This window comes from Rhipicephalus microplus, chromosome 7 (assembly GCF_043290135.1).
Source record: "Rhipicephalus microplus isolate Deutch F79 chromosome 7, USDA_Rmic, whole genome shotgun sequence".
NCBI lineage: Eukaryota > Metazoa > Arthropoda > Arachnida > Ixodida > Ixodidae > Rhipicephalus > Rhipicephalus microplus.
Genome location: NC_134706.1, coordinates 33068692 through 33094732, shown reverse-complemented (window position 1 = coordinate 33094732; position 26041 = coordinate 33068692). Strand labels below are relative to the sequence as shown.

The following is a 26041-nucleotide window of genomic DNA, read 5'->3' as shown; positions in this document are numbered from 1 at the left end:
CCGTGTCAGAGCAGGATTGTGAGCACCGCCGCATTCCGCCAAACAGCATGGCAGTGCCCAGAACTTGTTTAGGGCGAGTGGGCGCCTGCTGAATATGTCACTTTCAATCAGTGTTGGAGACGTGATAAAGGACAGAGAGGAGCTGCTCTTTCTGTTGATACTTTAACCTGTTTTTTTTTTTTCATTGTCTCTGCGTTGCCCTTGAATCAACGTGGCTTTAAGCGGCGTGTTCATGCGGTGAACACGTTTTTTTTTTTTTTTTTCGTAGCGCAGCGTCCGTTCCCGCTCAATTTCCTTGATCGCACAGCGTAGAGGACAGTGCAGCGAAGGCGGTAGTTTATCAGATTCACGGGGAGAGTCCACGATGTTTATTTTGAGGCAAAATGACGATCAGTAGCGTGTGATACAAGCGGGATGCAGCGTTGATCCAGTTCAACGGCAGCAGACGACGTTGCCCGAGCACCAAACGCCGGTGCCATTGGAAAGACTCCACGAACATCGCACCTGAGTCGGAAAGAGCGCCTGCGGTGCCAGTTGCAAGTAAATAGCAATGTTCATAGTTGCCACTTTTTTGTCATCGTGCTTTCTTGATTATGTTTTATCCAAGCCTTTGTCTCATTGGTTTCGCGATTAGTGGAATTCCACCACTGCCCGCAATAAAAGGCGGCTAATTCGCGGTAAGTACTGATCAGTATACTGCCGTGCTTCGGTTTGCTACAGTCTAGCGTATCAGCGTCTTGTTTGTGCTACCATCGTTCACGTCGTGTTTGTCAGATGCATCGTGAACCGCAAAGCGGTACAGTTAAAGGATTCGTCGTACTTCCCGCGAGCAATCGGTCTCGAGCGCGCATTTTCAATTGAGCAAACGCTAGCAATAACAGGAAGTATTCAGGCCGCAGCGTTAAAACCTTTGTACCACGAAATTGCAAACACCACTTTCGACGAAATTAAACTAGACGCTCTGACACGGCTTTGATTACTCCTTTCGAGTTCACACTTAATTGCAAGCTTGGCTGTAAACGACCGTGCATCCACTTTTGGCTTCGTCTATTCCGCTTTATTTTTATTTTTTTTACCCACCAAAAGTGTCACAGCGTCCTATTGTTGCATGGCCGCTATTGCATTCGTGAATGCAAGCCTAGGTGCCCTTATATGTACTATAGCATTAGTTTTATTTGTTCGTGCATCGCGGTGCACGCGAGTCTATATTTTGCATGTTTACGCAAAAAAAAAAATACCAACATATCCACAGATTGAATGATGGAGAGTGGGGCGAAGAATTCGTCCGTCCATTCGTTCTTGCTTCCGTCCGTCCATGCGTCCGTCAGTGTGACCGTCCATGCGTCCATCAGCCCGTCCGCGCGTGCATCTATTCGTGCGTCCGTCCCTGCGTTCGTCCATGCAGCCCCCCTGCGTCCGTTCATGCGTCCATCCATGCATCTGTCTATGTGTCCGTTCGTCCATCTATTCAACACTCCAAGTACCACCATCTCGCACCTTTTCATCATATATTCCCCATATAGAAGCACCGCCATCCAGCGGACATTCCAAGGACTAAACGAGAGGTGGCACACGCACACTTTCTTACAGCTTTCGCTTCGGGTCCACTTCCCACCTTTAACCACCTCGAGTTCATGGTATATACTAGTTCACTGTATTCATGGCAGTGCGGCCGAACGCTCGCTAAACCTTTCGAAAACCAAGGAGGTTACGCCCAGCGAGTATGACGTAGAAAACTTTTTCAGTCAGATAGTGCTCAATGTACATGCCAATGGCTGCTAATGGGAAATGAGAGGCGGAGAATTCGGCTTTTACTTTCTTACGGCTTGCGCTTCGTATCTACTTCCCATTTTTAACCACCTCGAGTGCATTCATGGTATATACAAGTTCATTGTATTCATGGCACTGCGGCTCAACGCTCGCTAAACCTTTCTAAAGCTAAGGAGGTTACACCCAGTGAGTATAACGTAGCAACCCTTTCTCTTCAGATAGTGCTCAAAGTACATGCCAATGGCTACTAATGGTGATCGCAGCCTGCGCGTTAACTAAAAGCGGAATGCTCCTGTCTCTCATTCCCCATCAGCAGCCATTGACATGTAGATTGAGCACTATATTTTAGTGTTGAACAACGCACAGAAGAAGTCTCTCACCGGCATCACCTTGGAGGTCAAAATGTTATACTTGTTACATACTACGGGGGACGAATGGGCGCCGCTTTAAGGAGTTTCGCCCCTAAAATGGCAGATCCCATGTTTAGTAAGAATCGATGATATGCGAAGCATGAATGAGAAATGTTGATATGTCACTTAAAAATCAGCACAACGTTACGAGGTGGAGGTAAATGATGCCGTACATGACTTCCATTTCATCATTATCATGTTTGTGTGTGTCGTTTACCTTCGTGATCTATTCACCTGACGTGATACCAAATTTAGTATATGTGGAGCTACCAAATGACCACGAGTACGCTATGAGCGTGATATGTTGTCATCTTCTTACATGACCCGCGTGCGAGGATTATCGTGTTTACACCAGTCATATAATTTGTCCTCCACTGCTGTCACGCTACAACAAATTTGGTATATGTGGAGCTAGCAAAACGGCCACGAGCGCATCATGAAGGGCCCAATATACTTCAATGTAGCGTTGACGCGCACGCACGCTGGGCACAGCGACGCTACGTCAGCAAAACGCGAGTACTTTGAGTCTGACGCCAGGCGCGACCAGCGTCCGTCGGCGCGGCCCGACGGCAAGCGGCGCGAAATGTGACATGCTGCATTTCGCGCCGATGCAGTACCCAGACAATACTGCGTCTCCCTCTTTTTGTGACGGAGGGACGCTGGACGCGCTGAAACGCGCATGCGTCAAAGCAACGCAGCGCGGCGCGCGCCTGCGAGTAGATGGCAGGACTGGCGCCTGGCGTGACGCGACGGAATGAACACCGGCGAGCACGCACACCGCGTCCCGTCGAAATGTATTGGCGTCTTGACTATGGCATGTAGTCTTGTTCTTACATGACACGCATCTCATGATTATCATGTTTGGCCTAGTCACATACCTTCGTCATCCATTGCCATCGCGTTATACTTAGTTTGGTATACATGTGAAGACAGTGAAACGGCCGCGAGCGCATCATGAGCGTAGCATGTAGTCACGTTGTTACATGACACGCATCTCATGATTATCATGTTTGCACCAGTCACATACCTTCCTCATTCATTCACGTACCATAATACCAAATTTGGTGTACGTGTCGCTATCGAAACGGCCACGAGCACATCATGAGCGTGGAACGAAGTCATGTTACATGACACGCATGTCATGATTTTCATGTTATGGTCTGTCGCTTGTGTTCGACATGCGATCATGTCATACCATACCGGTTTTGCAACATGCCATGTGAACGAAACCCCCACAAAGGCTGCAGGATCATGAAATGTAAATTATGACATTCATGACATGCATATCACGATTTTCATGTTATGACTAGTCAAATATGTTCTTCATACAGTCATGTTATGCCATATCAAGTTTAGTATTGATACCATTATCGAAACGGCCAGGAGAGCTAAAAGACGTAGGCGCCTAGATAGATAGATAGATAGATAGATAGATAGATAGATAGATAGATAGATAGATAGATAGATAGATAGACAGATAGATAGATAGATAGATAGATAGATAGATAGATAGATAGATAGATAGATAGATAGATAGATAGATAGATAGATAGATAGATAGATAGATAGATACGCTTAAAGTTGCCGAAGTTCGCTAAGAAATGCTTCGCATTTGAAAATGGTCTGAATTTGTGCGGTCAGTGGGTAAGTCAGTCTGTTTTGTCGGTCGGCACCGCCCTTCAACCCCAATGAGTCTTTGGGAGGCCAATTTTGTATCGGATATTTGCTCTCTAACCATGTAGCCACCGCTGCCGTGGCTATGGTGGATACATGGTTAGAGCGTCCGCTTCCTATGCGGAAGGTGCCGGGCTCGATACCCAGTGCCGAACGGGAACCTACCGGTCTTTCCCGATGAGTACACAGACCTGACGCGCAGTTTTTTTTTTTTTTTCTGAGCACTCAACTCGAAAGATAGCCCCTTAAGCTTCTGTTGAGGCTCCTGGGCGTACCTTAACACACCACAGCTTTGGTGAAATAGTTCGGCGTCCGCCGCTGCCATGGGAGGCAAAGAATTGCTGCCGCCAGGTACCTACTGCCTAAATAGGTACACGCACACTTCCGGCCTGCTGCTCGTGGAACGAAGTTGTAGTCGCTTATGCGGTCGCCCACCCCGTGGGGAATGGCACCGCCAGACCTAAAATTAGGGTAATACTTTTTAAAGTATTAATTTTACGTATTATCGAATCGGAATCACTTTGTTTCTTGCGTTGGATAGCGCGTTGCGATGGGGTAACGAGGTGGAGGTAGCGAAATTGCAGGCTAGTATTTTCACGCAATTACGACTAGAAAAAAAAATCATCGAGGCGGTTTCGCGATAAGTGAGAGGATTTGCCCGATTTAGGCCATACGCTTTGGCACTGCTCGGCGTCGGTTGGTGATGCTCCTCAAACTAAACAGTGGCGCAAACGGATGCTGTACAGCGACTTGTTGGCGGACAACTTCAGTGCTATCCGGAGGCCCCGTTTGGTGGCAGAGTGGTGTGGTTTTTCTTTCCCTACTTGTGAGCAGCCAGTTGGAACATATCCTCGGGATCACAACAATGCAATTAATGCCATACCCTCACAATTGAGATACAAAGCATTGAGGAACTTTGGGACTAAGCGGAGTTCCTTGTTTGTTTTTCTTCCTTCAGCTTTCCGTTTATTTTCCTGTCTTCTTCTATTCCCCCTATAAGTCTCGCTTTCTCGCTCTTTATATGTTCGTTCACTTTCTTCCGTCTCTATATTTCTTGCTTGGTCTTTCTATTTTTCCTTTCTTTATATCTATTTTTTCTCTTTTCGATGTCCTAACATTCAAACCCACGACATTGGTAATAAGCACATAAAGAAAGAAAACAAGGCATCCGCCCGTTCGTAGCACGAAGCCACAAGGAAATCCGACTATGAGAAATCTATACGGATTTCCTTCTGGCTTCGTGCTACAAACGCCTGGTTTTCGTCTTTCCCTTTCTTAACCCTTGCGCCCCCTTGCGGGTTTCTGCAAAAACTCATTTGCAGTAATAAGCACACATGACGTTGCAACCAGCTCACTCAAGCTATTGCTCAAAAATGCACGTTGTTTTTGCAACTACGTTTGCTGGGATCAGCAAATTGCCACTGGGCTTCAAAGCGGCGGCACTTGAGCATAGCCCATGGCTGTAACGTGGCACTTATTTCAGTCAGAGAGGGTGGAACCACCATCTGGCTCGCGTCAATGCTACAGGCTATCAAAATTTATGTGCGAAGTTTTACACCTTTTCAATAGAGGAAAAATTAAAGAGAGAGCTTTCTTGACAATGATACGGGAGTTCAAACGATAGTTATAGCGCGAGAACAAAACGACGACACGGAGACAAGAAGGTCTCTGTGTCGTCGTTTTGTTCTCGCGCTATAACTATCGTCATGCCATACCAACTAGCCCAAGCTGCCACACTTTTAAGGGAGTACAAAGGCTCACGCAGTGCCACGGTGATGCGTTTCAGTTGAATCACGCCTACAAGCCACAGCCCATAGGAAGTCATGGCGGCACCCATGGAGCGTTTTGTACATACCCGTATGCGATGACCCTCGGGGTCTCCATGCGCGGCAATGGGCATTGGATGACGAAAGAAGTCGCCGAATTTTCGTGGTCCGAATGCTCTGCCAACGACTGCTGCTCAGCTTTTCCATTGACGTCTTACGATTCTGGGACGGCGCCCAGGTGAAAGAAGAGATTGCGGACGCCCAAAGTGCAGCAGCAGAACCATGCACAATGAATATTCACGTCAATGACTGCCACGCTTTTGCGTTGATGACTACTGCTCCTGGTTTTCCGAGTTGCGAGTGATAAAGTTCGCCTTATTAATAGTAAATCAAGCACGTCTGCTTGGAGTGCAACAAGGGACACGTCTCTCCAAAGCTCATGCGAGAATGCTGAAAATGGAGACGCGCATTAATTTTTTTTAAAGAAAGGTTTCACTTTATTGGTGAAAACTGTTGGCAACTGAGAAGAGCCACGACAGGATTTCAATGTTGCGGTCTCTGCAGGTGACGATAGACATCGGCTACGAACGGCAGGGCCTCGCCACGTCGTCCAGCTGCAAGTATCGCCGCACGCGAGCCCAGCAGTGCTCATCGAGGGCGTCCAGCTGCGGGCGGCCGTCGTCACGTGGCTGACATGTGACACGCGTTTTGACCACACCGGCCAGTCGCATGAACTCGTGCATGCCTTCGATGCTTCGGTAGCCCTGTCGAACGGCCACTACGGCATCGGCTTCGGAGACGGCCAGTACTTTGGACAGCTCTACAATGAGGGCTTGATGGCGGTACACTCGGTCCAGAGCGGCAGCGCAGGATCTGCCGGAAAATCAAACGAAATATAAGAAAAGTGGCCACTCTGTTGACTGCGGATAAATAATTGTCCCCGCTAAAGAAATCAACAGTTTGTTCTCTTTAAACACAAGCACTGGCGAAAGCCCCGGCAAATGTCTATGTGCACACGAGATATTAGTATTTTTTCTCTACTTTTGAAAATTGGTACGTTACCAACATTTGAACTTGCTGTGACTGTCAACAAGGTGTCAATTGACATAATTGACATCCCTTAAGCGATTATTTTGGTTTAACATATGAATTGCTTTAAAATCACACTTGGTTAATTTGCACACCGTCAATGCATTCATTTGCTTGTATCAACATTTAATGGATTCACCCTTATCAAAGGCTCCCAAATTCTATGGACAGTTCGAATGTTATTGGGTGGCGCCACAAAGTACACACACACAAAAAAAAAACGAAGACGAGACGAGCATTAACTGCCAACACTGAAAAATTTACATCCGGAATCGGTCGTATTTATACGCCCTAAAATGCCACGCACACAGGGATATCGCTTCGAACACATGCATGTGGCTACATAACCATAAATTGATATCTGTACATCAAGAAAACATCATTTCTAGATGTATAACGCTATCAAATTTTCACCTATTCACCACTGGCATTGTCCGTTGTATGTATACGGCCAGTCTAGAGAATAAAATTTTCAGTGTTGAGAGTCAGCACTTGTCTCGCACTCTTTCGTTTCTCCTTGCATCCGTTGTGTCGTGCTGTCCAGGCCACGTTCCAACTACGACCGATAAGCAAGCCATCTTTGAAATCCTAATCCTTCGAAGAGCTTCATTATCAAATGGAACTGCTATTCTCACGTTGTAATGACTGTGAAGAAATCAGGACGCAGTCGGTGCCGATGGAACTTCATAGCGAGCGAAGTTGTACGTACTAAAACAAGCACTCGAAGTGCACAAGCAACAGTTGCTGCACTACGGTCACAGCTAGCTCGGACGTATACGGTGCCAAACTGCTTGTCAACGAAGTGTGTCGACTTTTCTACATGCCTTATGGAACAGTCCTGAGTTATCGTTGCTGTTCTCCACAGCCGCGGAATAAGATCGGCCACTCCGTCTCGCGTGTGTATTCTTAACACTTCAACGAGATAGCATTGAACAGCTCGTTCCGCAGAAATTCCCGCATCAGCATCGGTGGTTGCGAGCGAAAAATCGTCGTGTTTGCGTAAGCAAAAAAAAAGACGCAAAAGATTTTGGGTCTTAGTGGGGATTGAGCGTGAGTCGTTTGCGTGGCAAACGGGTGTTCTACCAGACAGTTACGCCTGTGCTTTTTTTGTTAGATGCATGTAATTATCACAGGTAAATTTTGAACTACGCACAACATACTTCATCAAAAGTCAGGCAAACATGCACAAGCGTCCAGAAGGGGAAGCCACTCCGAAAGAGTTGCATCTCTACTTGGGAATACAGCGAAAAAACTTCCTCTGCTTGAAAATATAGTGAAAGTAACTTTTCAAGCTCCACAAACACACACGTCCTGCACATGCGCTTCACAATATTGGAAATATTGCCGCAATAACACGTGGTACAAGAGTACATACCAATCGGGCGTCGGAACATATGATTATCAAAGTGACTTCATATAGTTTAATGCCTGTCAACCACTACAAAAAGCACACACACGTATACTGCATGCTTAAAGGCATGCTCACCAGGCCACTCATGTAAAACCGGAACAATTATTTTTTTAAGACTACGCGCAATAAGCACACAATCTAGTTCATTTGTTGATCTTACGCGAGCCCCAACGATAATGCTGGACGTTGAGATCCCTGATGTATGGGCTAGAGCACGCCTATCTCGCACCCAGGCGCCTTTGGCGGTCCACTCTCGCTCCCAGACGCCTTAATTTGTGTGACACTGCCAAGGCGTGCCTCGCTAGCATGGCATGCAGAGGCTCTGGGAGTTTGAAATGCGAAAAAGCGCCTGTTCATGAAATGTCATCTGGATACCGCCGCGCTATCATCTGATGCGACAGCAACCAGCGCAGCAGGAAGAGATTGCTAAGCACTGCCAGTGAAGTTCACAGCGGATCGCGGGATCGTGCCGGTGCGGTGTTTTGCGATTGCACAAATTTCCGTCCAGAACGAAACGGATGCAGTCGCAATCAGCAGGAAAAGCTACGAGCCCAGTGAAGTGTACAAGTAACTATTGCGTTTATTCAAGCGTGACTCCAGCTGTTTCACTTTACAGCAGCGATCTGCGTGCGGTATGCCTGTAGTATGGGCACAAAACTATTGCCGCACTCTTTCGCAGGCCACATTTCAATAATAGGATATACGTATTACGACTCGCGCGTGGATTCACGCACCTCGCAGGTTAAGTACAACTGTAACGGCCTACTATCGCGATGCAAAGGGATGTGAACGACGTGGAAAGTATGGCTTTCAACTCGGTCGAACTGCGACATGCCTTGACTGTCACTAGGCGGATCTACACGTGCTTTTGGCCGACGTCACCGTAGCATTTTAAAATCTTGTTCTGGCTGGCCCTTTTGCACCGCGTGCGTGTTCCGAGTGCCCGGCAGGACTGGCAATTCATAAACATGCGGTGCATGAGCGTAAGCCAGATTCTAGGCGCTACATTGACGCCTGCATACAGCACAAATTCTGCCTTGTTACAGCCAAGACACGCCGCAGCTAGACTGAGTCGAAAGCAACGCTTTCCGCTGTTCACGTTTCTTTCAATCGCAATAGTACGTACCTAATGAAGTTACTTCCGTAGCCTGCAATGCACGTGCTGCAGACATTCCGGACTGTCAAGAAAGGTCTCCTCCACGTTTCACATGAAATCAGCATAAAAGTCCAGCATGGGAACAGCGCGAAACATGCTTACAGCCGCACTTAGTTTGTGAAGTTTCACGTTGATTTGCAGAAAGTCTGCTAGCGTGGCAGTTGTTTCGCCGCGCTTGCAACAGACGGCGCCACGCGCTTTCCAATATGGCAGCAAGCACTAAGCTCGCTGTGTTCTGGTGACAAGACTCGTTCTGCCGGTGATCGGGCTACTAAATGCCGATGCCATTCATTGCTTCTATCAGAGTACAACGCACCTCGCTTTAACTTTCAGTTACTCAGTTTTTCACGACACAAGTTAGCCCAACACGGAGATTAGACTCTGTCAGAGTGACTGTCGCTTGTATTTTCAAACACAGGTATTTGGATCATCGTGTCAAACCTCCTTATTTCGTAGTAACCACCACGTGACAATACAATGTTTGTTTGAGGTGTTTCTGGGGTGCCCATGTTGTCTCGTTCAAGAAAAAAAAGATACCCCTTAGAGAGCATTTATAGGTAAAGAATGCTTTACGATAGCAGATACGAAGAATAATTGTTTGATATGTTATACGTGTTTGATGTGCATACGCAAGAAGTTACTGCTATCAGCGTTGTTTTTCCTGTACACCGATGAATCGGTATTGAAAAATCGGTCTTTAATTTACAAGGTAAAACTGCACAACGGTGTTTGTTCAACCTTGCGAAGCCTTCGTACTTCGAAACTCATGGCGTTCTACGGCAGCCCGCTAGCTTGTCGGCAAGCTCAGCAGCGACCCAGAGCAGTGTCCCAAAGAGCTCTCCTGCTGGGCACAAAGCTTTTGAGATGCCAACCAACATTGAATTAAAATAAAATAAAACTGATCACGTATGTAAGTCTTAAATCAGAGGTTTATGTCTACACTATGTGGGTCCATAACAGATTTGCGAATGCATGGAAATATTTTAATATACAATTGGCAACATCGTGTGGGGTACAATCATTGCAATGGTATATTGTATCTGTATCTCCAATACTTCCCGTCTGAGTATCTTGTATCGTATGGTGATACAACTTCGAAGTATCTTCGGTCAGCCCTGCTTATGAACAATCCACACTAACAATTTAGGACGGCATAGTCGTTTACATTAGCCTCCTATATTGTGTAAAAAGTTTTATCTCGATGTTGTTAAAGTGTTCCAAGAAAAAAGTGATACATATGTGTCCCACTGCCCACTGATACATGGCTGTTTTATGCGAACTTGCTGCTCCCTTTCAATTAACAAAGGACAGAGCCTACAAGCACCAACTTCCCACTATAAAATAAAACTAAATGTTCATAACTGAACTAAATGTTCATAATATAACTAAATGTCGGTATAACCATGCTATACCGTCATAGGGCAAGACACTGCCTCCGTGCACTTGAGCAGTAGATGTGTGTACTCGACATGCCTTCAGCAGCCAAATCTTTAATGGTGGAGGAAGCTCGATTCTTCTTTTCACTCTTTGCAGAAGCAGAATGAAAATTGTATACCGCAGTCAGCTTTGCACAACGACAGACTCGCTACTATTTGGAAGCATATCGCTGAATGATCGTCAATTTCGCATTGCACAAGTTTTAAATGCGAATGCATTTCTTTGTCGGGCCGTGTCAGGCGTCCGTCAAGATCCATCTACCGCCCTTTCCCATAGCAACTGCTGCGGGCGCGCGCGCTTATCTTAACCGTGCACGCTAGCTACTAGAGCTGCAAACGCATACCATGTTTCTCCCCACAGAAAAACGCCAAGTTCGGCAAATGACGCTTTTGGCTGCATGGTGTTCAAGCCCACGGTGTGAAAAATAGAAACCGTTATTCTTTTAACGTTGGGTTCTCGTGTGCGAAACGCCGTTATGGATGCTATACCTAATGCATTCGAATTTTCTCACTGTTCCTTTCGTGGAGGTAGGGGCATTTTTTAAATGAGAACCTCTAAGTAGGAGTGAATAAAAGGACTATAATACCTCAATGAGAGAAAGTCATAAGCATGATAAGCTTTCAAGCTTGCCTCTCATGGTGAAATGTGTAGAAAGCACCCCACATTCTGATAAAAAAATAGAGCCCGCACAGGCGGAATGGTTTGTTTTAAACTTGTGTGTGCTGGCACCTTGAGAGTACGAACAAAACCAATAAAAAACCGCTTTCTATAACGTCACGACGGTTGCACTAAATGCTGAAAAAATCAGTTCAGTGGTTCTGACCTCTAAAGTTGAAACATAGCAAAGTGGGATATATGAGCCGCACTGCCCCACAAAGGTTAACACTATCTTGACAATGCAGGCAATCGTTGATGACCGTTGTGTACTCACATGTCACACCGGGCCTGGTTCAAGAATTGAGCCGCTCGTGCCACGTAGCCCAAGTTCCGGTTCACCGTGTTCTGTATGACAGCCAACCAGTCGCTTTCCCACGGCAAGCAAAGCACCTCCCAATTCACGCAGACGGAGCACAGCGCGTAATTCTCGGAGATGTTGATGCACAAGGCTTTAAGAAAGCCGACGCGTGTATGTAAAAGAGGCGTCAGTAAACGGATCTTACGGATCGTCTTGCTTCTTGCTACAGCCTCACCGAGACGTCCAGCGCCTTCAACCCGGTCGCCTTCAACGCCCATGCCGAAATTTGTAATGCTCCTGTTGCGCTGCAACGACTGCGAAAGAGCTAGCCACCAATCACCCAATTCAGTCTGAAAGCTTGCCAGATGGAGCTTCAAATCCATCTTTCGGAGCGTGCATGAGGTCGACACGTACTTAACCAAAAGCCAGCAGAGTTCCTCCTTCCACTCTGCTAGTACTAGGCTCAAACATGTCAAAGGGGGATATGTGGAGAGTTCTCTGTAAACTGGTAGCACTGTGCAATTGTCCTCGGCCCGGACAGACGCCTGCAGTTCGGAGTAATTCTTGCAGTCCGCAAGCGAGTACCTCTCGTAGTACCTGTTGTCGCTACAAGAATCTTCGAAGGAGACAAGGAAGGAGACTTTCTCTCCGCACCCGACTTCTTCCACCTTCTTCGCGATTTCAGACAGGCGACTGCGTTCGTTTTCACACGCAACGATAGTGACCTCCTTCAAGCTATCGTTTCGAGACAAGAGTGGAAAGAATTGTTTCCAACACTCATCCGTCCAGATGTTCACGCTCAAGGTTGTATACTGGAGCGTGTCGTTCTTCGATAAAGCATCCAGCCAGGAGGCGGTTTGTTTGTGTGCCTCAACACTCCTCAATTTATCAATAGGAAACATAACCCGCGGAAAGTAGCGCAACAGTCCAAAGCTTTGCAACACTCTGCTGTGCGCCAGCATTCTAGCTCCCAACTTGGCGCTGTATCCATCCAAAGAGAGCTGGTGCAATTCCAGACTGCTGACCGTCCCATTAAAGATCATGCCGCGGAAAACCGATATGAGGGCGTCGCTTTCGGTATAAGGCTTTCCTACTACGCGCAAGTGTTTCAATGCCACCGTATCGCTCAGGAATGTTACGAACATTGATGGCTGTGCCGTCACTGCAGAGGAACTTAGCGTCAAATTTCGCAACGTACAGTTGGCTCTGAGTGCGTTCAGCAGGATCCACGCTTGCTCCTTTGTTATGTACGGTGTGTTAAAGTCTAGAACGGTTAATGTCTTAGAAGGGACGAGAAGAGCCGAAATGGTATTCAACAACGTGGCCGTACATGTGGGAATTTCCCAGCGCAGTTCCTCGAGGTGTTTCATTGACAATAGAACCTCGCAAAATGATTCGCCTGTCACCCGGGAAGAACGAGAAATATCCACGGAGAAAGCTTTCATGGAATCATTCCCCTTTAGCACGTCGCAGAGTACGACCTTGTAAAAAATGTACTTTGGTGTGTGTGCGCACAATGTGTCCTGTATATATTCAAGCCTTTGAGCCATGAATAAATCAGTTGGAAGTGAGCGCTGTGTGTTTGATGCATGGGTGTGTGCGTGTGTGATTGATTGTGTCAAGTTTTCGCGCTCTAATTAACTTTTGAAATGTACTTAGTCGGATTGTCCGTGATGGTCGGAATTTGGACGGACGCCACGCAGCGATGCGTCTTCAGAAGCCAGTACAGGAGGTTGGCGGACTGACGCAATTGGACAGGTGTGGGCCACGTATCACAAAGGTTGCGGACGTGCACGAGTCCGAGTTGCGTTCCCCCTCCGGGCAACTCGCGCAGCTCCAGATCCAGCCAGCAGAGAAATTCGTTCCACAGGGGAGCACTGGCAACAATCTGACACACAGCGTCCTCGGAGGCCGTGCACGGCATGCGGTAGTCAATCGGACTGCCAGAGAAGCAGCCCCTGGCACCTTCCAGGTGGACTAGGATGTCGCCCAGTGGATCAGCAGAGCCACAACGCGCCGGAGCACCAGTGGCAACGCTCCTCGTACAGTCCATTTCGCCTGCGCAAAAAAAGGGGGAGGGGGTTGACACACACACACACAAACAAACAAACACACACACACAAGGTGTTTTAAAGAACTTGAACCTTGATTTGATATATTATTGGTTACCCGGGGCTTGTATAACCAACGACACAGGCTTTGCCATTCTTCCACGCTAATTGGTGCATCTTTTTATGTTTGGTATCCTTATTGAAGTACATATATAATATGCACGAAAGGTCTAAACGCACGCGTCGTCTAGGCATAGGTGGAGCAGTGTCGCCGTTACTGTGACCAGGGGATACGAAGCCGACAGCTGAGATCATTGAAAGACTTCTCGAATTAGGCCAGTTCGAGACGAACTAAGGAGACGACCCCTTTGCGACCGTTTAACAGAATGGTAGGCATTGATTGGTTCAAGGTGCCGCGCTAGACCCTTTTGGGTCTAGCAGGGCACCTTGTACAGACCATCGTGCGAGGCCCAGCGTCCCGTTGAGGAAAGCGTGCACAGTAGATTTGGGGTCTGCAATGCACAAAAAGCTGAGGTCAGGAGACCGAGGCGAAATAGGGCGCAAAAAACTAGTACAGTCCTGGAGTCAGTGAATGTGCAGAGACAGGGCGACGCGGACGGAGCACCGAACAAACCGCCAGGGAGCCACAGAGTTGTGTCGTGGACCTCCTTGGCTGATAGGCCCAGAAGCACTATGCGAAGGTGAACAACTCTGTGCTTTCTACCCGTGCACGCGGTTGAGACAGCCTCGATCTGGCGATGGAGCTGCTCGACCATACCGTTGGCGCAGGAATGACATGCGGAGGGGCGGCATTGCTTAGTGTCAAGCGGACGGTTGAAGTAAGTGAAAAGCGTACATTTGAATTGTCCGAAACGATGAACTGTGACAATGTTGAAGCAGCCTAATTGCGAATCCCAACAGTGCTGACTGCGGCGGAACAGATCACTGGGCCCCCGACAGGCCACCTTCCGCAGGACACTACCCTACGCCCAATAAAGATCACAACCTATATTCATCTGCCTTCAATTGTTCTAGCGCAGAGACAGGCCACTTTGGTTCGTCTCGATCGAAGCTATCTTCAATCTGCGAGGAAAAATGTAAAAAGATGACGACATAAAAGTTACAAAATGTTCGTTTCGAGTGAGAATCGAACCCAGGCCACCTACGTGGCAACTAGAAGTTCTACCATGAAGCCGAGTTACTGATAGAAATTGCCTCGACAAAAAAATTGCCCGCAGCTTCCCTCGGGGGAACACTGAGGAGGCTGCGGAGCATATAATTGGTTAACGGGGTGTTAAAGTGCGACTTACTTGGGTAGATGGCTAAATTGGTTAACGTGGTTGTGAAATGGGGTGTTAAATTGCGACTTACTTGGGTCGATGGCTAAATTGGTTAACGTGGTTGTTGGAGGGGGTGTTAAATGAGTGAACACGTACACACGTATGCGAAAGGGCGGCGCTGGTCGAAGGGACGTCGATCATTGTGTTTGTGGATTCGTTGGAATTCATTTCACCGCGACCTTGGACGTCGACGCGCCGTACAAACCAACCGACGAGCGGCAACTGAGCGAGCGAGCGCCGACCTTGAGTATATATACAGCTCGACGGCGCATGCACTGTCAGCTGTTGAATGTTCTCGAAGCGCGACGCCACATGCGCGTCCCCTGGAGAATCAGGAGAATTGTAGATGTCGAACGCGGTGTGTAGAGGAGGAAGGGTGCACAGATGGTGGAGGAGTGAAGCACGCGCGGTGTGTAGAGGAGGAAGGGATGCACAGATGGTGGAAGAGTGGGCGACGGCGCGACGGCGCATGCGCGCGCGTCAGCTGTCGAATGTTTGAGAAGCGGTGCGGACGGCGCGGACGGCGCACTACAAGGCGCGAGTATAAGATGCTTCCGCATCTTAAAAAAAACACCGGATGAATGTCATGTTAAATGGGCCCTTTATCATTGCAAGAAAGCCCCCACGTATGATTAGCAGTCTAGGCTCTCGAAAACACACGAGTCAATATTATATAGCGCACATGATGTTACACATGATGTCACAGGTTCAAACAACACTCGTCACAGCTATTGTATCAACCATTGGCCGATTGCAGCATGGCGCATTGGTGCTATCGAAGTTTTCCGATATGGAGTGGTAAAATTCAAATTTTGGAGCGCTTTGGAGCAACGAATTTTCCATTGCGGAGCACTTTGAAGCAGGAAAATTTTACGTTTTGGAGGAATCTGGAGCAGCTTATTTCGCATCCTGGAGGAGAAGCAAGCTGCATTTATATTTAGGAACATGAATAATTTTTTTAGGGCTAGGATGTCCCACGTGGGCACCCTGGTGGCTTAAACTCCTCAGGACCATATATTAAAGTTCTTGACTGACTGAGGGCTCTTAAGAAAGCTAGGAATATTTTGATTCATTCAAGATCTTATGGTGCCAATCACCTTAGGAGCACTCCCTATTTCAGTTGATGATGCAGAAATAATAGCGTCGTAATGTCGAGCATTCTGAAAAAATTGGTTGAGCGATTGTTTTCGTAGCAAGTAAACAGAATACTGATTGAATAAATTGTAGTTCATGAAATAACATTTTAAATACACCAAAGTGGTCATCAGCAGAGATGGTAGAGAAACGCCGTGACATGCAACGGTAGAGACTCACACAGTTCAAAAGAAAGGTTGTTTTTCTTCACAACCGCTTATTGTTCAGCGTAACATGACCACATTTCGCTAGTCTAATAAAGCCAACCTTCCCCGCCACTCATCTATCTCTCAGTGCCGAAACACGATTTTTCAAACTTCATGTTCTTTCTGAAAAAAAAAAAGACCCCGTATCTGCATGTAATCTGCAAATGTCGTCGAAAGACAATAGTCTTGAATAAGGAGAGAACAAAACATAAATTTGATGTTCTGCGCAAGAAAATGTTCTGAGCAAGAAATCGCAAAGAAATGCATTTTATAGTAAACGATGCACATGCACAATGCATACGTGTTGTTATGGTGCCCCAGACTTGCGCAATAATTGCTTATTAATTGACAATTGCACAAGTTTGAACGCTAAATATTGAGTAACATTAGTGGGCGCTGCGGATGGGGTTGATCGAAGTACCCGGTGCCGTTTGGAGTGAAGAAACAGACAAATGTACAGACAGGCAGATAGACAGACAGACCAAAATTTTTGCGTTGAAGGTCCCCAAGAAAGACTATCGTCTATGAAAGAAAAAACGTTTTATGTGGCTTCCTTACAGACAGTTTTCCGCAGCTAGTTTTCTGTGCAAAACTAGATGGCGCCACGAACTTCTGCTTGTCGGCACGGCCGCAATGTGGCGGACGTTGCCCTGCAGCCTACGGTGAGACACGGTGGTGGTAGCGATTCTCCAAGAAGGAAAAGGCACCTAATTCTGACAGCCATGAGGTGACACAGCGCAGTGCCTAAGAGAGAGAGAGGGGGGAAACTGGTGGCGCTGTCGTCGCTTTGGTGGTTTTCAACCCGGGTGCAGTGTACTAAAAGAGGGCAGTGGAGTGAACGAGGCGGCCATGCCGCATCTCGGCTGAGTCTCCGGCGGGTGACAGTATCGGCGGCGCTGTAGTTCCATGGCACTGAAGATCTCAGGAGCATCTGCATTGGGAGAGCACGCAACTCAGCCTGCGAAAGCGTGTATTTGCTCATTTTTATTGCATTGATTGCGTTTCTGAGCGTTTATCAGTAGGCGCACCTGCTACGCGCCATGGTGCACGAGTGAACATGCAGGCACGCCGAAATTGCGTCGATACATTCGCTGTTTCAAGAGCCTGCCGACGCACACACACAAAAAAAGAATGTCAATCGGAATTTACACGGATCCGCCTAGCTTCTTACTCAATCGGCGCTTTGAGCTGCGTTACATCATAAGTGGCTACTGGCGAACTACAAAAAAAGAAGTATCAAAACCGTGATTAAATCATACGCTTGTTTTGTCAGCAGTCTATACGATATCCATAACACAGTGTCCGTCAAATGAGCCTACATCGCTCGATTATTTCACGAGAAACCCGAGCATAAGTAACGTTGTTACAACATTAATCGGTGACGACTGTTTTATCATGCCAGTTTTGCAGAAGATAACTATTGCTTTCCGAAAGGCCTATTACATATTAAACTTGTTAAAACAACACACGGACTTATTGAAAACTGCCAATTGTATATATAGCCCGTCTGTTATTCTCCGTAAATTCATTGTAGCCAGTTCTCATTTTGTATCGACAGCTTAAATTGTGCTGCTTTCCAAATATTCTATTGGGGTAACGCCATTGCAAGCGAGCAAATTTATGACGATGCTTTGTATTATAAGCATAGTTCTATTATTAAGTATAAAACGCGTTGGGAGGCAGAAGTGCATCTTGTTTTATTTTAGATATTTAGCATCCTTATGATAACGATAGCATCACTGCTCCATTTTCCCTATATAAGTACTCGAACCATAGCATTCGCAACGCTTGCGCAACGCTTGCGCAAGTACCTAATCCTGCCCCCCCCCCCTTTTTTTTAAAGCTTGTTACTATTGCGAATGGCACCTTGTCTAAGTTCCCAGCGGCAAACAGGCTGCCCAAGGTTCCCTGCTGCATCCCTGGTTGGAACGACAGCCCGACGTGCCTGGCTACATGACTCCTGGTGAAGAAATGGGCTTCGACATCACAGAGGCCACTGCTACCATCCTCGTCAACGTTTACCCATCCTCAAGACCACTGGCTCGCATCCCACTTCGTTGTTTGTTTTTGGACTTTCTGCATTCAACGACAATGCATTTAAAATAAACACACACACACACACACACACACACACACACACGCACGCACGCACGCACACACACACACACACACACACACGAACTCCGAAAACTCAAGTGGGGGAAATACACTGCTGCTGCATATCGACCTGCTCATTCCTGAGAAGCTAGCTAGTTTATTTATTACAGTTTCATGCCGCACTCACTAGGTATTACCCATGTTATTTTTTTTAACTAAGTGGCTTTTTTAAAAAAATAAAAATTTGGGAAGTTTCCCCTCTTCATTTATGTTAGATTGGCTTGAGCCCGTTATACCTCCCTGGTGGTACGGGCTACCCCCCCTTTTTCCTTTTAGTTATTTTCACATATAGGGGGCGGAAACACACACACACACACACACACAGACATATATATATATATATATATATATATATATATATATATATATATATATATATATATATATATATATATATATGCCCCTTGGCACAGCTACTAATTTTTTAGGGGGTGCATTTCTCGTCCTTCGAATTGAACTAGTTATGAGTCCTCATACTGTCGAAAAGGTGAAATCTACAGTGCGCATTTGTAGAGACACGCTATATTCAGCTTCGCCAACTATACACTATTGACGTAGGGCTAACCATGGCCTATTTCTTTTTATTTTTTCTGAAAAAGTGGGTGTGCAGCAGAACGCCTAACTTTGGCACTTGGTGGTCGCTGTGAATGTGTGTAAATATTTTAGTATACCCTGAAAAGTTAAATTACGAAAACATTTCGTGGTGCAGGGGGTTCAGATTCCCTTTCTCTTTCCTCTTGTGGCTTTCTGGTTCTGCGTGCGTGTGACACAGTATTTGTTTTTTTTAATCCCACAACTTTATGAACACAGCTAACGTCCAATGAATCGTCTCAGTTATTTTGAATACTGAAGACGCCTAACCAACGAAGAAAGAGTTAAGCGAGAAGAAATCAGTGTAAGACACACCCTTTCTGAATTATTTTCGATATCTCACCAGGGCTTTCATGGAGTTCAAATCAGTAGGTTGGCGTGTTATACTTCAAGGGCTATAGCTTCGTGCGCTAGGCATGAATGATGGGCAGTTACGAAGAAATCTGCATCAAGAAAGCGCGCCGGAAGAGCCGAAGTGCATAGCAGTTCCTACACGCGGCGCGCGGCTCTTGAATGGTCATTTTGCTCTATATATGCCATGGCGAAAAGAATATCTTTGGAAGGGGGGGGGGGGAGCCACGTTCCTGATGCATCCTCTCCCCAGGCTACGCCACTGGACGTCACGTTTTGTGTAATGTCCCAATCGACAACAGCCCCCCCCCCCCTCCCGCCCGCGCATCATGTTTTACGCGAAGCTAAAAGCACGCGAGCGGGGGCGACGAATGCGGCTAAAGCAGAGATAAAAAGGGCCGACCTATCTCCTTTGCAGGGAGGGCGGATGCGATAACATTACGCCACACGCCAAGTCTGCCATCGATTGTTACCACGGTGTTACTCAAGCAGAAAAAGGAACGCGCCGCTAGTACTCAAGGAGCAGGAGGCCATTATCAGTTGGCCAGCATCCGAAATACAATCTGGAGCAAATTCGGATAAGCAAAATGTAAATTTTGGAGCACTAAAATCCACTTTTGGAGCAGATAAGGGGAAAGAGTGATACATTTTTTATCATAAAATAGGCAATTTGGAGCAGTCTAAAAAGTCTTACATTAAAAAATGTATAAACCATTCAACATCACCTAAATCATGCAGTGTGAACATCAGCACTGCTATTTCAATTAGTACTATTTTGAACCACCCCAGTGAGAAAACAATGATTAAGTCTATATCAGCATTTGCTGCGCGTTTCGAATCACTTGACAGACTCTGCAAATTTAAATATATATCTGCCACGCTGACGACTTTGAAATTTGGGAGATTCGTGATACCGAGGAGTTAGGGGTGGCAAAAAAAAAAAAAAGGATCGGCACAAAATTTAGCTTTTTTTTTTTTCAGGGAGGCAGAAATGCCATACACTGCTCCAAATGATTGCCAGTAGCTATTCAGATCAGTTATTATACTGGTACTCAGAATTATGTGGCGTACACACACGAGTAACCTAGCAATATGTGCAGGGGCCAGTGAGTATAGTGCTAACACCTCCTTTCAAATCTCAATACGCTTTTCCGCTAGACATCAATGTACCGCTGCAAAGCTCGCTTATGCAGCATTCCCCGCCCGAATTAGAGCCAAAGCCAAGAAATTTTCTAACCGTTGCATCCCACCATATTTCCACATTTATTTTTTAGGAAGGTTCTGTTTGGGGTTTCATGTTCAAGTTGCCAGACTTTGGGGTGGTTGTTGCCAGGCTGCCACCAGATTTGGCAGAGCGATTTGCCTCTGTAGTTGGGCCTTGTCCGTGAGGGTTTGGTGTCGTCCGCGGTGCATTTCGCGAGTGCTCGAAATGCACCGCGAAATGACCATTTTAATTAAAGAAACTCTGACCATTTTAATTAAGGGAGCAAACGTAAAACGAACGTTGCAGAAGTCGGGGCGTGTTCTCTTGCTGTGAGCGCTTCTGTGCAATTAAGAGAATCCTCAAAAGAGAATCCCAAAAGAGCTTGAAGATATATACCTGCTCAGCTATCGCGTATCATACGTCGCAAACACACGTTGACCAACTTACGTTTTTGTCTAAAGTTTATCATATGCGCAGGTATCGGTACCACGAGCGCGCCATGTATATAAAAAACACATTTGCACGACACGTTCTCGACCCATTTTTAGAACTTGCCTTGGCCTGTTTTTCAGTCCTAAGTGGCACTTAACGAATGTCATGTACATCAGCTTGGATTCGACCTACTAGGTCACAGTACGTACTGCGCGGCATTATTACGAAGAGGTGAAAAAAAGACAAAGCCAACAATGAAATCGGCCACGAAAGGGTGTGTACATTTCTGATTCCATTCTCCGTCTTTTTTCTCGCGCCGTATCGTATAATACCATACCACATATGCTGGCTCATAGATAAAAATTGGTTCGCACGCCGTTCGCGACCAGCCAGTATCACCAACAGTCGCGATCTAGGGCCTTCTATCACCATCGAAGATCAATCGTGTAGTCAGGACAGAGGTTCTAAGAGGTTCACGTACGCAAACTTACGACGGAGCGAGCTAGTTCGATCACAATCGTCTTCGATAAGTGCACAGAAAGCAGGCACAGCTTCACAAACGACTACTACTACGAAAAAAAAATAGCTCCAAAGTTGTCTCCATACGTGCGTACGAACGTGTACTACGTACATATCTTTCAAGGCATATGCACGACGCAGTCAACAGGCAACAGTTCACCGCGTTTTTCACAGGAGGAAGCTTCACGGGAAACATAACAAATGCGATGAACAGTAGCTTCAAACACTCACCGCCAGTCGTAATCGCCTCATTTCGCAAGGCGGAACAGGGTTTAGAAGATAAAGCCACTGGTAATGACAAGCGAAGGCGCAGTCCTCAGGCGCCCACATTACAATACATCGAGACGTCACAAAGATGGCACCGAGCGCGCATCGTACCTTTTCGGCGTCTGCTAGCCCGGAACCTGCCTAAAGCCTTCCAGAAAGCTTCCACGACTAAATTGTCCTGGGAGCGTCTGGCGACCTTCGGCTTCCCCGCGGGTCGCCAGAACGTCCAACCCGAGAAAAACGAACGCCAACCGGAAGTGCGCCACGAAGGGGGGGGGGGGGGGGGGCGGAGCAGCCCGAAAAAAACGAGCGCGCTCTGGCAACACCACCTAGACTTGCTCTGGCAGCCCGCGGATAGCCACAAGTCGAAAATCGAAGAATCAAGTCGAAAATCGAAGTATTAGGGACGACGGGGAAAAAATTGTCGCAGCAGGTGGTGCGCCCCCCCTCCCTCCAGCTAGGGGAAGCGTAGCGTCCCCGTCATGGCCCACGGTCGACGCCGCACGATCAGCTGTGAAAAAAAAAAGGGGGGGGGGGCAGCGCCCCACCTGCTGCGACTCTATTCAGTTTTACCCGTCGTCCATAATACTGAGACGCGATCTCGTAATTGCACAGCTGCGCACACAGCAAGAGAACGCGCCCCGACTTCTGCAAGGCGCGGTTCATTCGGTTAATTAAAACGCCCAGCGCCGCTTATGCAACTTCATCGCACACGCACTCGTAAAATGCACACAGGACGACGCGTCGTTGCTTCCCTAACTCAGAGACACGATCTCTTAATTGCACAGCAGCACACTCAGCAAGAAAACGCGTCCCAACGTCTGCGAAGCGCAGTTCATTTCGTTAATCAAAACAGCCAGCGTTCCTTGCCTGGTTCGGCAAGGGTGCCTCATGCACTCGCGAAACGCACCGCGGACGACACCAAACCCTCACGATGAAGCCACAACTAAAGGGGCAAATTTGTCCGCCAAATTTGGCGGAGGTCTGGCAACAATCACCTCTATCTCTGGCAACTGATTTATGCAACGCCAAACAGCATCTAACCCGGCTTCCTTGCAAAGCGCGATCGACCAGGGGAAGTAACAACGGCGCGCGCCCGTCGGCCCGGCGACCCTACCGGCTATCAATCGCCAGGACCGTGGCCGACACAACTTCCAAGACAAAAAACTTTCAAGACGACACAACTTCCAAGACAAAAAAAAAAAAGAATTCGTGGCGTTCGCAGCACGTTGAGCTTGTTCGCGCGAGAAAAACGTGGCGTATGATTCCAGCTTTTGTTCTTAACAAGCCATAGCCACGTTTTGAGGCTAGGAATAATACATTTCCCGCGATGCGTTGGTCGCTACAACAATGCACTTTTGGCTTCTAGGTTTCGTCATCCCACCAATAGGTATCCACTGCGGTCAACGGACCAATGGGCGCGCAGCGTTGTTACTTTCTCGTCATATATTAAGTTAGGGTCTGCGTGCTTTTTTCTGATGGCGCAAACTGCAGGTGGCTGACGTGACCTCCATTTGTCCCCGAAATCGGCGCACCTGAGAAAATTTTGAGGCTGGCTAGGCTTTATGAAGTAGCGTGGCGCAAGTAGGCGTAAAAATCGGGAATTGTATCAAATTGGTACAATAGGCGCAGCTGGTGCACCCCTGCATGATACACTCCGTGCACGGCGACGGGCGCGCCGCCCCGCTGCCGTCAGAGCAGACGGCAAGGTTCCATTTGGCGATGCATAAATCTGTTGCCAGACTTTGGTGTGGCTGTTGCCAGACTGCCACTAAATTTGACAGAAAATTTTTTTTCTGTAGTTGTGGCTTCTCCGTAAGAGTTTGGTGCTATCCGCGGTGCACTTTTTGGCTGAAAACTTTTCTCCTGTAGTTGTGGCTTCTCCGTAAGAGTTTGGTGCTATCCGCGGTGAATTTCGCGAGTACATGAGCGACGCTGGCCGTTTTAATTAACGGAATGGACCAAGCCTAGCAGAAGTCGAGCGCGGCGCTGCTGCGCAATTAAGAGGCCGTTTTAATTCCGTTTTAATTAACGGAATGAACCGCGCATTACAGAATTCGTTTTCTTTACGGAATATACCGCGCCTAGCAGAAGTCGAGCGCGGTGCTGCCGTGCAATTAAGAGGCCGTTTCAATTCCGTTTTAATTAACGGAAGGAACCGAGCCTAGCAAAAGTCGAGCACAGGATATCGGCGAGCGATCACCTCCATTAATCGAAGGAAAAGGTCTTTCACGTTGAGACGTGCAACGACCAAGTACGTCTCGAGAGGAAAAAAAAAAAAAAAAACAAGGAGCCTTGCCCCTGCCTACCCAGCATTGTGAGTGTCCCGCGGAGCTGGGACAGCTAGCTGTTTCCTGCAACCATTGTACCTGAAGTGTGGGTCTGCTCGGTTTTTTTTTTTTTTTTGTCGGGGCGATTGTACGTGACGACTTACTGCATCGTGGGTCACCATAATTAAGCCGAGGTCCTTGCGAATTCCCCATCACTCGGATGTCGGCGGCCGCTTCTGTGCTGTTCCCGACTGTCTGTCTGACGGAGAAGCCACAACTACAGGAGAAACATTTTCAGCCAAGAAGTGCACCGTGGATAGCAACGCGGATAGCACCAAACTCTTGCGAAAAAGCCACAACTACAGGAAAAACATTTTCTGCCAAATTTAACGGCAGTCTGGCAACAGCCACCCTTCCAGTCTGGCAACCATTTATGCAACGCCAAATGGAACCTTGCCGAGCAGACAGCCGTTGAGAGTCTGAGCGCAACCAGACGGTCGGCCAACGCCCGCTAGCACGTAGACAACCACGGACTGCAGACAACAAAGAGTTTTGATGACATTGTATCGGAGGGGTGGTTAACTACACCCTTCTAAGCGTGCCCATTCTTTTTTTTTCGCCTGCACTTGAACACCACTCCGCTATTAAATTATTGTTGAAAGTCAGCGCTCTTTTCTGTCCTTGTTGGTTGCTTCCGTAGTTACGCTGTAACTACTTATTGGTTACGCTGTTCGCATATTCAGTTAACCTCTTTCAGAAGAACGAAGTTTCCAGCAGACAGTCACTTTTGCAGCAAGTACCGATTCTATAAAGCAGAAATTTAGCGGACAAAGAAAGAAGTCACTGGAAACCGCACCTTCATGCCGATCAGAATGGATCTTTATCACTCACCGGACCAACGACCAGCTCCTCCGAAGGAAACAATGTCGTCGCGCCAGCTTCCCTAGCAATGACTGCCTGCCGACTTCGCGACGAACACGCCCGTCGACACGAGGAACCGAGTGCAGTTCTGCGCCGTACGCCAGCGTTCGGAAGGACTGCCGCGTCGACGGCTACGCTCTTCAAGGACACCTCTCCTACGGGGGTTCCAAGCCAACTGCGACTCACACCCTCTCCCACAACCGGGACTCTGGCGTCGTAACCGCCTTGCTGGCGCCAACCCCCCTCCCCTCCTCGGGTGCCCAGACACGTAGGCGCCATGAGCTTACTCCTCTCCGGCGGTCTTCCAGTGGATGGCTGGGTATCTCGCGAAGCTGATGCGGCTTGCGTGCTGACGGGAAGCGTTGACGCGCCTCGAAAATGCGAATGCGTGCGCCTCACAGACGCGATTGATTGGGCGCTTCTTGTAGTCAGTTTTGTTGGCGTATTCTATAATTGGTTGGTTGGTAGCAGAGGTCTCCCCGGGATAATTACGTGTTTTCAAATCATGTCACCTTGCTGAAACACAAAAGTAGCAATAGTTTCTTAGTGGTCTTACGTCCCACAATTGCGAGAGACGTCGGGAAGGAGTGCTCCGGAAATCTCGGTTACCTGGGGTGTTTTAATGTGAACCTAAAGCTATGGACACGGTCCTACAGCATTCGGCTCTCGTGTATATGCGGCCAAACTTCGATCCCGCGACCTCCGCGGTGGGTTGAAACCTGAGAAGTCGTTCTAATCTGTCGACCATATTAGTTGGTCAGTAGTGTTTATGAGGCTTCTGCAGTGTATCCAACCCTCCAAAAGAGACATAATGGGACGAAAATATTTCACGACGATTGACGGGGAATCAGTTGCATAGTCGATGTTGCAGCTACTGATGGCACCGTATTATGCCCTACTAATTGAATGGGGGATCGATTAGCTTTTTAA

At 47.5% G+C, this 26041-nt stretch overlaps 1 protein-coding gene across 2 annotated transcripts; it reads right to left on the bottom strand.

Moving 5' to 3' along the window:
- Window positions 1-6093: 6093 nt before the first annotated feature.
- Window positions 6094-25283, bottom strand: LOC142767397 (uncharacterized). Of its 2 annotated transcripts, XM_075868961.1 has the most exons (3): window positions 25082-25283; window positions 11645-13726; window positions 6094-6493 (listed from the first exon to the last, which is right to left on the bottom strand). In XM_075868961.1, the coding sequence occupies exons 2-3, from the start codon at window positions 13216-13218 to the stop codon at window positions 6202-6204; spliced, it is 1866 nt and encodes a 621-aa protein (XP_075725076.1). In that variant the 5' UTR covers window positions 13219-13726; window positions 25082-25283; the 3' UTR covers window positions 6094-6201. The 2 variants fall into 2 exon arrangements, with proteins under 2 accessions (XP_075725076.1, XP_075725077.1); XM_075868962.1 differs by lacking the exon at window positions 6094-6493 and having other exon boundaries at window positions 13206-13726.
- Between the last annotated feature and the right edge of the window lie 758 nt (window positions 25284-26041).

Bases quoted from the DNA above. Each gene is read 5' to 3' on its own strand.
- LOC142767397 (XM_075868961.1), bottom strand. From the start codon at position 13,218: ATGGCTCAAAGGCTTGAATATATACAGGACACATTGTGCGCACACACA. The intron at 6,494-11,644 runs GTGAGTACACAA...ATTTTCCGGCAG, and splicing joins AACCAGGCCCGGTGTGACAT to ATCCTGCGCTGCCGCTCTGG.